The sequence below is a fragment of the Apus apus genome, chromosome 4 (genome assembly GCF_020740795.1).
Source record: "Apus apus isolate bApuApu2 chromosome 4, bApuApu2.pri.cur, whole genome shotgun sequence".
Classification (NCBI taxonomy): domain Eukaryota; kingdom Metazoa; phylum Chordata; class Aves; order Apodiformes; family Apodidae; genus Apus; species Apus apus.
This window is the reverse complement of record NC_067285.1, coordinates 48,183,502-48,199,354: the sequence shown is the minus strand read 5'-3', so window position 1 is coordinate 48,199,354 and position 15,853 is coordinate 48,183,502. Positions and strand designations below refer to the sequence as shown.

Here is a 15,853-nt window from a genome sequence, read left to right as displayed (position 1 = left end):
TGCTGGGGTGGTCCCTCGGATTAAACTGTGGTTGAGGCAGGAACAAATAGAGAGAGTCATGACCCTTGTTGCTACTCTCTTTAGGGCCAAGAATCCACCAGAAATTCAGAATCTGATTATTATTTTTTTAAATACACTCAGATAAACTGACGTAAACCAGCAAAACTACTACCTCTAAAATTCAGATTATACCACAAAAACTGTAAAACAGAAATTTTTGGACAATATCTGTTACACTCAAAACTTCCAAATAGGCATTTATTATGACAACTCTGCACTTGAGTTAACTTCAGACACTCCAATAGCAAACAAAATTATTTAGTTTATGTCAGCTTTACAAAGGAAATTTGCTGTTCACACCCCCGAATGGGCGTGTGTATTAATTTGCCTTTCAAAGTGCATGCAGTCCACTTTGCTGCTGATAATCTGCATAAAACTGTATTAAGGAATCGGGAATCCTCGGGGTCACGACAGTCAGTGCGCACCGAAAGTGCCGTCCCAGGATACGTTTGGCATGGATGTCTTCCTGAAGAGCTAGAAGGGCTGCTTCTCTACAGACTGCTGTTATCTGCAAAGACAATTAAAAAAAAAACAACACAAAAGCAAAAAAATGTAGCAGCATTGTTATAAAATATATTACCTGAAAGGAAGAAAGCAAACACAAGAATATCAACGCACTCCAAATACTCACAAGGACCGAGTTTCTCCAACTTTTCTTTTGAATAAATGAGGTTGTGGATGATTAGGACATCCAAGAAGCAGGATATAGCTCGAAATTCAAACCCCAGTAACATTACATTTCATATTAAAGTATGCTGTAAATTAAGTTGATAATCATATTACCTTGTGTTAGACTCCACACAACACCTGATAAATTAAAACCCCAGCAACCAACGATACATTATTTTTTGCCCCCAAAGCACAGGAGCAGATATTCCCAGGCTCTGCAGGCACTTTTCTTTCTCAGCTTTACACTGGGAAAGAAGTAAAAACAATTAATTCAGAAAGGAGGGCTGGAAGGAGAGGGGTGTGTGGAAAGGGAGGAGGGTTAAGGTCTCATACCCTGCAATGTGTTTTTAAGCTCTCTGGACTTCAGACAGCGGAAACAGACTGATGCCAGTGTCACTCTAAAGACACATTACTGTGGTGAAAAGAGCTTGTGGAATGAAAAGAGATATTGTGATTTCCAGTGCAACAGGGAAAACAGTGATTGATATTGACTGCTCCCTTATATCTGTAAATGAAAGAGCCAGCTGAAACACATTTGTCCAGCTATTCAGCATATTTTCTCTGTTTGTTCACTTACTGAAAAGAGTTCCCCTGCTTATGCCGTGCTAATGGTTGCCAAAGCCGTTTAGTAGCTTTTTAGAGGATTTAGCAGCATGTTTAGGAAGCTTTCACAAGAAAACACGCATGGATTTAGATGGCTTTGTCAAGTTACAACAATATTACTATTAGTGCTGTGCTGCTCTAATGAGCAATGAAGCTAAACACTGCTGTTATGCATGTTAATGCTTTTCAGGACTTCACAGACAGCTGGATGTGGAAGAGTAGCTGAGATTTAGTGCACCAGCTTCTTACAGAGAAAAGTGACACATCACCTAGAAGGCAACGCAGGGATCTTGGTCCCACTGTTCAGGTTTCTCTCCAATTTAGTCAGTATAACTATTTCTCTACCTCTAACACAATTACAAAGCTACTTAAAGAAAACAAAACAAAAAACAAAAAACAGATCAAACTGCCCCCCGTCACTGCCTAACAACAAATCCAGAAACCTCACAGAAGGGATAGACTGTTGATGGAAAAACAGATCCCAAGCATCCTGGACTCCAAACGTGTGTTGGTCTTTGAAGGACGGGTCAACATTTCCCCTTGATAAATAGTGCATTGAGGGCAACTTTTCCACAAAATTAAGAGGAAGAAACCTTCTGGAGGTTTTCACATGCAGTATTAAAAATCCCAAACCACAGTACAGCAGGTTTTGACCATCCTGTTCTGCTCACAGAGACCATCACATTGAAATTAAGAAGCAGGATATCACTACAGCCCAAGACATTCACTTGTTAGGAGCTGCTGCGAAGGAGAAGCTGAAGAAGACTGCCAAGTCAGAAGACCCAAATAAGAAGGAACTTCACTGCCAGTCTTATTTCTTCCTGTTTCACTTGTATACTGATACACTGAGGAGGAATTTGCCCATAAGCTGATAGTTCTGATGATGCTTTTACATTTCCTCTACGTTCTGCCAAGAGTATCGTTAACAGTGATGATAATTAACCTCCAAAGGATTTTTTTTGTTTAATTTTATTCTTAAAGACTGAACTGTAAGCCCTGTGATAACTAAAAATTACTAGACATGAGGAAGCACGAGGAAACTAGTAATTTTTTCTGGTTTTCCAGGAGTATTTCAGCTGCTTTTAAGGGAAGAGGAAAGAATGTTAAGGCATAAATTAGTGTGCTCTCTTTTCCTGGCTGTACTCAAAATTTTTGTGGACAAAATCTTTTAGATATACTTCAGTAATAAACAGCAGGCATTATGGCACAGTATTTAAAACTTGGGCCCTCTTGTCTGGTTGCAGAAGTCACATTATGTTGTTGCCATTCCTTGGCTAACCTGATGTATCAGGTTTCTGAGGTAAGAGATTCAACCAGGCAAGTTTGATTATTTTTCTTTGTTCAAGTATGCAAACTTAAAAAAAAAAAAAAAAGTCCTCACAAGCATTCAAGCATTCTCACTAGCTGGTAAAGCTAAACCACGCATGGAAAGCAGACACAAGTATCAATATAGCTTCAGTGAAGCAAGAGTGAATTAATCTGGTGAAATCAGCTGCATTATTGCCCAAGGTCTGCTGGTTTTTCATAGATATTTCCTGTCACATCATTGGGACATTTATTACTAGACAAACCAACTGAAGAGTTTTGATATATCATTTCTGCCTAGATTAAAAAACAACATAGGTTGGGTCAAGTGGACAAGAGGGAAGGCAGAAGAAGGGGTTAACCAACAACAAAGGAAGAAACCCAGCAGCTTTCCAGCCAGGCAGGGCTCCTTCCCAGGCTTAGTGGCACTCCAAAACCAGATCATCACTTCTAAAACCTTGCAACAGACCTGTCCTCGATGATTTCGTCCAATTACCTTCTTAGATCACTTCTCCTTTCGGCCTCCACAAGATCATCCTGTAATGAGTGCAGCGGTCTAATCATGCATTGTATAAAAAAGCACCTTTGTTTGTCTTAGACTTGGCAATTTCAACGAGTGCCTCCTAGTTCCTGTGTTATGAGAACGGTGATTCATCTGTTGTTCCCCGTTCACCTTCCCCATATCATAGATGATTTTACAGAGTTTTATCTCATCCCCTCTCAGTCAAGTCTTTGCAAGCCAAAGAGCCCTCAGTGATTCAGTCCCTGCTCCTACAGAACTTGCCCACCCCTCAGCCTGCCTGCTGTGTCTTCCTCTCCAGTTGTGCTCCATCCTCTGAAGCTGTGCACAGAGGGAGCGGTGCCACAGCACCACCAAGTCTCTGAGCTCCTTGCAGCTCCTTTCCTACTGCTGCATTTGCCATCATTTTAGTGCCAAGATGTTTTTTCCCAGAAAATCACCCATGCTGCCTCCAGTGTCTTTCCCTGGGTGACAGCATCTAATTTAGGTCATATACTTATGAATTTGAAGCCTAGGTGATTTTTTTTCCTCTCCATTGCATTTATGAACATAAATATATTTATCAGCAGGTCTCCACCTGCCTCTGTAAATGAATGCCATGAACCAACATTACCTATCTGCCAGTTTTAAGACAATTCTTCATTATTTTCAAATGCAAATCCAAGGGATCACCATTTTTACCCTTTCAGTATTAAAAAAAAACCAACAACAATAACAAAAAGTGCAGTCTTTTGGATCTCTGTCGCTTTGTGATAAATAGGAATAATGTCCTACTCCTGTTCCAAAGGCAAAACTGCAGCTGGGTGTATTGGAGAACAAATTAGATATTATTTACTGCATCTGAATATAGAGTGGCTTTCAGCATTGACTGTTAAAGCAGTAATGAAGACATTAAGAGACTGTCAGAAACAGCAGCAATTAGATGGGAACAGACCAGGCAGCAGGTAATTAAGCAATAACCACTGAGGTGTGGGGTGTTATTGCAGAGCTGAATAGCCAGCCAGGTGTGGCTGAATACTGTTGAATCTCCAAGTACCAGAATATATCGTAGTTTGATTATTAATAACATTTTAAATGGAAGTTTAACAAACACAATTCTCATTTTCAATGGAATGAGAGCAAATTTCTCACCTATGCATTAGTCTGCTGTCTTCTCTTAGCAAGGGAACAACTTTGTAATCATGTATTAAAAACAAATTATAAATTTTAGAGGACTAATTTATCATCTGGGTGAGTGCTTTAAGATAAGAAAATAAACAAGTAATTTAGAATCCTACTTGAAAGTCAAAAAGGCAACTGTATCAAGTTATCCTGGGAGGAAAGCAGAACTAAATTTTGCTATCTGAACCACACACACTGATCAGTAAAAAGCAAAGCCACACACAAGCTCACAGCTATGGCGCAAACAATGATGAGTCCCAAGAAGAAATGGATTTACACCTAGTCATCCCTTCCCTCCCCATTTCTCTCCCAGCAACAATAAAATGCCCGCTGCCAGTTACTTTTCCCTGAATAAAGAGCATTCAACATAACCCATCTTTCTCCTGAAACCAAGGGTGACACTGGCTGATTCAGCTCGGCCGATTCTCCCCCATTCTGGCACTAAGCACCGACTCCTTCCAGCGGACTGAAAGTCCTTTTCAGCTTCTTTGTATTTAAAGGGCTCTAAATAGCTTTAAAGAATCTTAAAGAAAAAAAGAAAAAAAAGAAACGAGCTTCTGTGCAAAAGCCTTAGGTATTTTCAAGAAGGTGGTTTTGTTAGCGCAGGGCCTGTTGGGAGCACCTGGGAATGCCGGGTTTAATTGGGCTGCAGCTGGCGTCGATTGTGCGCAGGAACTGGCAGCCCCTGCCTGGCTCTACATTGTGCTTTCCTTGTTGGGGTTTTTTTTTTTCCCTTTTTCCTTCCTTTTTAACGTGCTCCTCCACCCTGTCAGTTCAAGCTGTAAGGGATTGTGTGTAAGAGGGATTAGGAGCCTGGAAACAGAAGAGTACCCTGGGGGTCGTGAATAGGGCAAACTCTGGCGCTTCCCGGGTGGAACTACCTGCGGGAGCTGGCACAGGGCAGGCCAGGCTTCAATGGAACGCTCTGCCTGGGGAGCTTGCTTTCCTGCTCTCTTCAGGAGAGAGGAAAGGCTCACAAATGGCATTTAAAAAATACATTAATAACGCCTGGGTCAGGATATCTGTTCCGCACTCAGGCAAACCTTTAATTCGTGTCAGGCATTTCCTCCCACCCCAACTAAGGAGAGGAACAGCTTTTTCCCCGTAATGCTGGGGGAGTTGGGAAGCTTTCAGGACCCAGGGCTCTCACCTGACCGTGGAAAGAGGTGGGCAAAGTAAGAAGAAAAATCAGGAGAAGATGCACTATAGTCAGGGGGGCTAGAAGGGAGTAGCAGGGAAATGCTGCTGACTCCATCCTGAAATCGACATCGCTGCCCCCACTCAGTGCAACTCCAGCAGGGCACAACTTCCCGTGAGGGATTTGTACAGGGCTCAGTGCAGTCAGATGGCAGATACCTCAGAGGTGAACACTTCCAGGTTTTTGCCAGCCCCTCCAGCCCCCCCCCAGCAAGTCATTCCTGCTTGAAGTGTAGGACCCTGAGGCCTCTCTTTCCCCCTTCTTCATACCAGCTCCCACCCCTCTCTCCTGTGCCGGCCTTTCATTAACTGGCCCTTTCACTAACTGATTCAATGCACCAGACCACCAGAAAACTAATCCAGAAAAATTAAAGAAAACAAAACAAAAAAAGCGCCTCAGCTTGCCACTGGAGTATTGAGATGGGCTCACAGAGGGGATCCGACAAGCCCCAGTTGGTGTGTGAGGGGAGGAGAGCACAGCAAGAGCTTCTTCCAGGAGTGGATTGCTGCTGGGTCACCTCATGACATTTTGTGATCACTTACCCTTTCTTTAGCATCCTCGCACCGTTTCCCATGTGGACGGTGATCTGTCTGAGCTAGCTCAGGCACTGCAGCACCATGCCACCTGGGCTGGGGAATGCCATTTTTCCTTTAAAATGGGCTAAAATGAGAGGTGCTTAACTGGTGAGAGGTGGAGCTCTTGATGTGTTTCAAAAAGGCTTAAATGTAGTAGTTCTCATGTGTTCCAACTTTTCCTGTTTTGTGTATAGAACAGAAAAAACAGGAATATACAAGATAAATTGCCTTTTTTTTTTTTTCCTCTCTTTTCTGAGAAGAGAGATTCTTACAGACCACTACAAGTCTTGTTCTGTTTAGGAGAAAACATTTCCAATACTATGAAATAATTTAACACCCTATGATAAATTTTGATCTAATCTTGGGAAGACAAATAAATCACCCCTGTATGTGTATCTCTTCATGCTACTCAGTTCTATGAGCTGCAGATTTAAATGGGATGGATTGTATGTTTGGGTGTTTTGAAAATGGAAAATCATCTATTCTAACCAGAAAATGATAAAGTGTATTAGCATAAGGCTTTTTATACAGGATCCATTCCTCAGATTCATGTGTGGTACCTACCCCTGGTGCTTTGAAGTGAATTTACCTAATATATGATTGTCAATCTATAAAATTTTCCTAAGTGTGCAAGGCACTCACAGACCACACAAATGCCTCGGTGAGACAGAGGCTTCATAGATCTCTAACCAACTGTGTTTTAAAATGCTTTTAGTTTTCCTCAAGTTAAGGTGCATACATCTATATGGTTCTGTATTCACAAACACTGCCTTGGAACAGATGATCCTACTAATATTGCAGCCACCCTTGGCAGTGATATCCTATAATTAAATATTATTTTTTTATAAAAAGATGGGCTTCTTTCTTCCTCATTTATTAAAGAGACATTCAATATGAGTGGACACTGGATAGCCTTCTTTGAAACAGGTCTGTAAAGGTAAAGCAGCACCTTTGCAGTTCTTAAATAAAAAGGACAGGTCTTACGTGTATCTCATCTCAATGACCCAACAGGCTGAGCAAACAGTCTCTGTTATTCCTGATTTCTTTTATGAGAAGTTGTTATGGAAATGTAATTGAACAAAACCAGCTCCCTTAATGAGGTCTGCAGGTGACCTTAGTTCAGAATGACTGGCCCAAATCTTTATTATTTAATCTACAGTTTGCTTATTTATGTAATTTTGCAGACTTACGTGCATGTGACCATGCCTGTGGGTGGGTACAGTTTACGTGAGGTGCTGCACAGGGATGTAAAGTGGTTGTGCCACCTGAATATATCTGGTATGATCAGGACAATGATTCCCACTCAGCTCTTTCCATGATAGCGACAGCTGCATTGGAGGGCTGCAGCAGAAATCAAGTCCTCCTTCTGCCACTCCTCCCAGTCTTAGCCAGTAGGGCCAGGCTTCAGACTCAGCTTGTCTACCTGCTGTGGTCAACCTGGTACCACCAAGCCTGATGTGTTGACCTGAGCCAGAGAACTGGCCAGTTGCTTCTGTGGGACAACAGCATCACGGCAACAATCAATGAGACAACAGGACCACAAAATGCTTTGTTTACTTGCTCTTACAGTACCAAAAAGTGAGCACGGGTTGTGCCCGGGCAGCAGACAGTATCACATGTATCAGTAGCTCTTATTATTCTATAAAGCTTAAACATGCCCAGAGACAAGAAGGGAAGGATGAGGTATGTAGCCAAAATGAAGCATATGTATCATAACTATAGCACATGATGACAGCTGGAGAGAATAAACCAGAGCCTTCAGTGGTACAGGCTCAGTGTCATCACACATACCTCTGCTCATCCCGACATGTTCTAACAGAGCGAAGCTTTGACTCCATCTGCAAGCTTTCTTTTTTCTTCTTTCCACTCTCTTAAAAAATATCACTAGATGTGGTATCCTTCCAAGCAATATATAAAACATGTAAATTCCAATTTAACTTTTGTAACTACAAGCCCCAAATGCAGCTATTTTCCAAAATGCACTCTGTCGATATGGCTCCCATCACTTTGGCAGAGACATGGCATAGTTACACCTTTCACAAAGGAATTCCGTAACAAAACGAGTTTTTACATGCTGGGACTAAATATTTTTAAACAGCACTCTCTGCCAACTTCAAGTTTCAGCTATATTTGTGCAACTAAAAAAAAAAAAAAAATTAAAAAAGAAATCACACACGTGTCTCTATACAAGATTAAGCTGCATTTCTGGTTAACCTCAGAATTATTTCATTTTACATAAACATTTAATGAGAAATTTTAACTTCTTCCCTTCAATGAGGAAAAGGAAGCCAAGCCACTAGAAAAACAGAGCCTTTCTATACGTGTGTCTGTGTGTGCATGCACTCATTTTAATTAAAAGTAATTAACAGAATCCTGTGTTCTCACTCACAGTGTGCTGCTACTACACAGGACCTGCACACAGACCCAATGCTAGTCTCCCGATCACTGCTAGTGAGACAGACTGCATTATGCAACTAACATTTTAAAATTAGAAGACTTGGAGGACATCATTATCTATAGCTGTCATGAGCTTCTCTCTAGAAAAGCCAAACAAAGAAAAACCTACAAACCAGATTTGGCAGCTTTTACCTTACAAAACCTATCCCAGTGTAGGTGTTGAGCAGTTGTTGCGTTTGCTTGCATTCTTTTCAGATGCTGAGCAGACAGAGATTGGATGACACGTTCAGCATATTCTGTATTTCTTGCACTGAAAAATAACCCATGCCTTTGCTTCTCAAACCAGTGATTCCTTCCTCAAGTTTAACCTGGGAGAGCAGCAGAGGCCTTAGACTCCCTATCAAAACAAAGCTAATATAAGTGATTCTGCTAAAGGAATTGGGAGGAGAAGTGCCCTCCCTTCCCTAAAAATATATTTTTTTTCTCAATAGAGCACAGCCAGTCTAGAACTGTCTTTCAACTCCTTTCAGCTCCAGCAGCATTTCTATGACATTATATCATCACTTTAAGATTGGTAGAGCCCTAAACTTCTGAATCCACCCAGGAAAAGGGAAAGAAAAAAATTCTTCTTTCATAGGTTTGTTTAAACTTTCCCATTCCTCCTGTCTTTGGGGCTATGGCAGTTACTGTCTCTGATTTGGATCTTGCATAGCAAGTCAACAGCAACTGTATTTGTAGTTATCTACATAAGAGATATCATAATACAATATAATAAAAGCAAACAAACTCAGTTAAAAATAATAGCCAGAAGGACTAGCAAATCTTCTGGAGTCTTGGTGTTTCTATTAATTTGGACAGAAAGCACACAAATCGTAGGACCGCAAGAGAGATGTATAGTCTCTGGGTCTCTGTATGGCTATTTATTTACACATGCATACACATCCTGATTTGAGGCAGGGAGTGAAAAAATACATTGGTTGTGTGGGGCCTTTAGATTGCAAGATGAATAATGTCCTTTATGGAAGCTCTCTTGATTTTTTATTTATTGGCTTCTCAATTCCTGAAGGGTACGAGATGTCTCCTGTGGAGTATCTGTTTCCTTGGCAGAATGCTAAAGGAATTTCAGACTGTTTCTAAGTTTACTTCTTGGAGCTTCCCATGGTTGCTCATGTTTCCCAAGAAAATCAGGGAGGAAGGTTCCTGCATGCCTCTATTCCAGAGAGGCAGATTACGGCTGGGAGGACAATCAGACCTAGAAAACCACACTGTCAGCCACAGCTAGCTGCCTCCATGTGCAGTTATTACCCCTCAAGGTGGAAGCAAAAAGGCTGGTAAAAAAACTGAGTAAGTTTTAATGCACATTTTGCTTGAGCAAGAGAAGTAACTATAGCAAGAAAAAATCGTAATTGTATAAATATATGAAAGAAGGGGTGTACCAACAACTATTTGAGTTAAGGATTCACATAAGGGGCATATTTTGACAGAATATAAAGTCAATAAAATAGCAGTAAGACAGACATGACAGCGTGACCTGTGCTTCCCAGAAGTCAGCCTAAACTAGTGATGCACCAGCTACCACCTCTTTTTGGCCAGTTCAGGTTTTAACCATCAGAAACCTAACCCAGTAACACAGAAGAGGGCACTTTTGGCTGCCTTAGCACCCTGAGCTGGCTCATGCAGGATGCAGGCAGGAAGGCTCTGAAGGCAGGCAGAGGACAAGACTGCTGCAGAAAATAGGTTTAAAGCACACTGAAGCTTAGAGACATACTGAACCTAAATGGCAATGCTTTCACTTGTGCAACTTCTTTAAGTCATCTACCAATTCAAAAGGCAATGCAAGATGAAACTAATTAAGAGTATATGCCTGGTGTATAAAGGGAGGCATTCACTGCTGCAGGTGGCCTTGCGAGTGGCCCTTTCAGGTGAGCAGCCCCCACATTTCCCATAAGAACCTCAGTGTTCTGACTTCACATCCCTCAATCTACTGCTTTTAAGTTTTGTATCCTTTAAAAAAACAACAAACATGATTTTGAGTTATTCAGTCACAAAACAATTAATACAGTTCTGCTGTCAATAACAGCATATTTGCTAACCACTTTTAGTTTCAAGAAAAGCTTTGAACACCACATCTCAGGTGTATCCCTGTTGTGTCTACTGAATATAGCCCAGAGGTAAATGTGACTCACCACTTCTGGTCTAAAGTTCCCCAGGCCAGTGAGTCACTAAGTGCATATTTTGAAGGGTTCACAGCACTATCCCAAAGTACCAGCTCCCTCATCAATGGAGCAACTTGTCACCAGCACAGCTGGCCCCATCACTTTGGGAACAAGCCAAAGAACAGAATGAAGCAGCATAAAGTAAAATGCTGAAATGTAAGAACCTGCAGTCAGAGCTGTCACCTACCTTCAATGAAAAGTTATCAGTGACCAGATTAACAAGGCATCTGCTTTTGCATCGTTCATGTGAAAACTTCTCAATTGAGTGCCCTCCTGCAGCTGAACAAACTGAATCCATGTCATGTCTGAAAGTCACTTCAGGATTCTGGATAACCGGACCTGCTACTCTGTGGGTAACAGATCTAATTGAGCAAATTTCTCCATTTCTTCTCTTTCATACTTTTAAACCCCTTCTCAGTTTGTGCCATGTTATTGTGAAAACCTCCTTAGTCTCTTGGGTTTTCTCCTCCTCCTTCCTTGTCTAGGGAGGAAGACCTAGAAAATGGGACGTTTGTATTTCTCTTAACAAAGATGTTTTGCATTCAAAATTTATCCTCAACATTTTTGCAAATATGCACAGGAGGAAGCAGAGGAGCCACCCTTCCCTTTTCTCCAGGTTATATGCAGCTTGCTTTTTAATGTTAACAGCACCTGAACTTCTACGCTACAGACTAGCATGATACACAAAAACTTTAAGGCCAGAAATTTACTGAATTTGTGCTTGTTAAGTGTTCAGCCATGAGAATCCCCCTGGAGCTCTGTGGCATTTGCTGTCCTTGGCCACAGTCTCTAGATTCCACATTCCCTACTTTGTGCTTACATCAAAGCAGAGCAGCTCTGGGCCCTCTGCAAAGGAGGCACAAATCCACGAGTCCTGCAGAGAAGCACCCACCTTTTCCCAGCAGTGACAGAGGAGGGTGAGAGTGCTCATGCCTGTTAGGTAGGGTTTAACATTTGAAGAAGGTCCTCTGTAGACACTGATTCATACAGTATTACTGTGTTCACAGTCACTGAGGCAATGCCAGGTGTCTCCTACCTTTCCCTGGCACCAGGAAGGTTTGCCAGGATAGCAGATAACATCAGGCAGATGCTGAGCTTAAGGGAGGAGGGAATGATGCTACAGGGGGCCTACAGGAAAGCTGGAGAGGGACTTTTCACAAGGGCATGTAGTGACAGGACAAGGGGAAAATTTCAAACTGGAAAAGGGCAGATTAAATTATCTATTAGGAACTAATTCTTTACTGTGAGGGTGGTGACACACTGGGACAGGTTGCTCAGAGAAGCTGCGGCTGTCCCCTCTCTGGAACTCATGGTGAGGTTGGATGGGGGTGTGAGTAACCTGATCTAGTGGGAAGTGTCCCTGCCCGTGCAGGGAGGCTGGAACTAGATGGTCTTTCAGGTCCCTTCCAACCCAAACCGTTCTGTGATTCCATGATAACTGTAGCACAGCAGAGGATGCCACAAGAGTGAGCTGAGAAATGTTGACTATAAAAGAACTAAAGACCACAGGGAAAAAAATAAACTCAAAAACCATTACGAAATGTTAGTGCAACCAGCAACAAGTCTGGCCTGTGCAACTGAAGTGCTCCCGAGGAGCTATGTTTGAGGGACAGTTACAAACTGAAGTCGCCATAAGTTTTTCTGTAGCAGTATGTCTCTTGCTGTGTGGCTGGTCTACCTACCAGAGCACACACTCTGCCAGAGAAAAGATTCCGCTCCCACCCAGTTTCCACTGCTAGAGAAAGAAATAGTATCAGCTCTCTTTGTCCAAACAACTGCAAAGAGAAAGGAGAAAAGAAAGATTAAAGGAACAACTGTTTATGGAGAGCAATAGGAAAGAGACAGGACCCTTGGGCTGGAACGGCTTTTGGCAGAAGGGAAGATGGGGGAAACGAGAAAAAAACCCAGAACAGTACTGTGGGTTGTACAGATCCTAGCCAGCCCTCAAACCTATAGCCTGAAGAGTAAGAACAAAAAGCAGTCTTAGGCTGTACTGTAAGCATCTGTACAAGACATATGCAAGTCTGGATCTTCAAAATATCTAGAATTCTTTTTTGGGGCAAGCTGGGTGAACACACAAGAAAAGCTCATCTACTGCTCTTCTCTGCAGTGCTGTGGATGCTCTCCTGACAGAGCCTGCAGCACACCTATGCCTTCTCATCACTTTCTGTAAATAATTTGCTATGCTGAATTGTAGAGCCAGGTTATAAAAGTACACAACAAAGCATATCTTCTCCCTTCAGTGCCTTTCTAGTCTAACTAGCAGGCTCAGAAATCACCTAGCACTCCACTTTGCATGGCACAGGAGTGTCGAGGAGGATGTTAAGGCTGACAGCAACAACAGCATGTGCCAAGTGGCCATGAGTGGAAAAGACCGAAAATAAAGTACACCATAATTAGTGGGCAATGCTGACACTGTCTTTAGCTCATGTTGCTCTATCTTCCTAGCACAGATTTCTACACCTGGTATTGTACCCAGCTCCTTGTCAAGAGACAACTTTGTAAGATTTGCTTAGAAACTGCCTATGTGCATGAGAGAGCATGAGCCTTCCACTTTCTAGTCTATTTTATTTAGTCATTTTATGTTAGATGCACAGACAGGAGGACTGGGACAGTGAGACTTTTAGCCCCTCTTCAAACACAGTAAAAGATGATCAAAACATGGATGCTACCACAGAATCACTTGTTTCCATACTCAACCAAAAACCAAATGCTATTTTCTGTCTGCTTTGCAATTACTCAGTACCCTAAAGATAAGGAGATGTTCTTAACGTTTCCTACTTGATATCAAGTTTAATACTTTTCATGGTATCTGGCAGACTTTGTGATATCAATCATTTGCCCTCTATGGTATGAGGAAGTTCTAAATGCATGAAATGTCACAGGAAAGCTGGATTTCATTGCTGCCTTTCATTCGCACAACACCACACAACTGTTACTTACCTCAGAATTCAGGCAGGTGCTTGTTTTATCCAAAAGGCTCCATATGAGGAGCCTCATCTGGGTGCTCACAGGCTGCACAGCACAGCAGCCATTCAGAAAGCCTTGCTGATGCTGTAATGTGCATCTCCTACTTATCACGGGTAGTAATGACTGCCAAATCAAATACCGCAACTCTGAGAGGCTTGATAAGGGGTGTAGAGTCACAGCAACGTACCAGTACTGAGATCTTCCCCCCCCTACCCCCACAAGCACATTTGGAACAGCAGCCATAGCACCACAGAGCCCTGAAACAACGCGGGACTCGCACAATACGTCATTAAATACTGTTTCGCTAAATCAGAGCCTACAAGTCACTCATACTGTATCTACAGGCACATGTGTGCCACGGGCCCCTCCCCTTCTGATATTTCCCTCGGCTGTGGATCATTCAAAACCCCGCAGAAACCGTATTTCGACTTTCATACTTTTTTTTTTTTTTGTAAGAGTAGGACCTTCCACCCCTCTGTGGACACAGCATTCAAACCACACTGCCTAATATTATATGATGTCCTTTCCAGAGTTAATTTTTAATTTCCTGACTCTACTGCATGAGAAGTTTTCAAATTGTCTTGGCAGTCACTTCACGGCATGTACAGAGCTAATTGCAGAAGTGAATGCAGAGTCAGCCCAAATGCAAACCTCTGGACTAACTGAAGAATTCCTGCAGAATTAGTTACTTGGTTGAATTAAATTCCAGAGAGCACCGCAGTTCAAGAAACTATTGCAAATGTAACACAAAGGGTGCAAACCTTCCTTGTCTCAGCCTGCTGTGCAGTAAGGGGAGGCAGGTGACTTCAACATGTCACTCAAAAACCTGATGATTTTCCGTTTTCATTTTTTAATGCCACAATTCATAACCCACAGATGTTGTGCACAGCTATAAATCTTGGCACCCTCTCCACTACGAAATAATTTCCCCTGGTATTCAATTCTCTTTGCTTTACCTTAAGTCACCCTAATCATGCTGACATCTACTATCGATGATTATATTAGCCCTAAAAGATCCTTAAACAAATGAAAAGGACTGACTTCCACTCCTAAAGTTCTGCTTCCAATTTTCTAAAGGAAATTAAATAATGTATAAATCAAATGCCGGGCGCAGGCCCAGGCAGCTGAACATCGCTTTGTCCTTTCAAAGTGAAGAGGAAGTGTCTGCTCCAGAAGGGACAAGCCAAGAGAAATAAAGCTTAACCTCAGCTCCATGTGAAAGTGATTTGGGATAATCAGGGGAATCTGCAAAGAGGTTAAAATGGGGACCACATACTAACAGGAGAACTTTACATGATGATCAAAAATACATCAAGAGTTGACCTTCACCTGGGGGAGCTGCACAGCCCTGGCAGTCTGTTACACTCGAGCAGAATACGAAAGGCAGGAGAAAGAAGAGATGAGCAGGAAGTAAAAAAATCTATTTATAGCTGGCGTTTGTCATGTCATGGTAATCTTATCAGGGTTTTGTTTTTGTTGTTTTTCTTTTCAGTTTGCAAGATTTATAAATAAGTACTGCCTGACAACCTTACAGCAAGTCAATTATGCAGTAAATGTGCACGCTACTTTCCAGTTCTTCTACTTAGATTATTAAGTCAGCCACCAAGGGACTTCTTAATTTATGTACAATTGATGGACTGCTGATCCTCCTCTTTAACACACTACATACCTAGAATGGAGGAAAAAACAGTAAAAATGTGCAAGATATTTTCCTGGTATTCTTTTCTAAGTAAGCAATTGCTTTAATTGCCACAAGGCATTTCTTAAAGCTATTTGGAAGAGATGCATTTTGTAATATGATTTCTTTATTAATAGAAGATCCTGATCAAGTTTACATGGCTTCAGCAAGAGTTTACACTGACATTTCTGTGCATAAAAGAGTGGGCTTGAAATCTCAGAGCAGCACTAGACTTCATAATTAAGGTCAACATCACCCTATCTGCATAACCCAAACTTTGATGGAGAGAAAAAGACATAACATTCAGCTGTTAATGCCACAACTATGCACACTCTTGGCTACTTACAAAATCTTCCTTTCCTCACCTTTAAGAGGTACAGAATATTTTAGATGCGATGCAAAAAGCCCTTAAACTTAGACAGCAGAAGAGTCCAGTCTCTATCCTTTCCTGAGAAGCCAACAAAATTATTTCCAGCACTGCCATTCCACAGTTGCTTGGTC

General features: G+C 41.9%; 1 protein-coding gene across 2 annotated transcripts in view; it reads right to left on the bottom strand.

The window, feature by feature from the left end:
* Positions 1 to 231: 231 nt before the first annotated feature.
* The window catches only part of SPATA5 (spermatogenesis associated 5), a 201,138-nt gene continuing 185,516 nt past the window's right edge, over positions 232 to 15,853 (bottom strand). For both annotated transcript variants that reach the window (XM_051618632.1, XM_051618631.1), the window contains one exon: positions 232 to 568. In XM_051618632.1, coding sequence (XP_051474592.1) covers positions 392 to 568 — 177 coding nt within the window. In that variant the 3' untranslated portion in view covers positions 232 to 391. The remainder of the gene's footprint in view (positions 569 to 15,853) is intronic.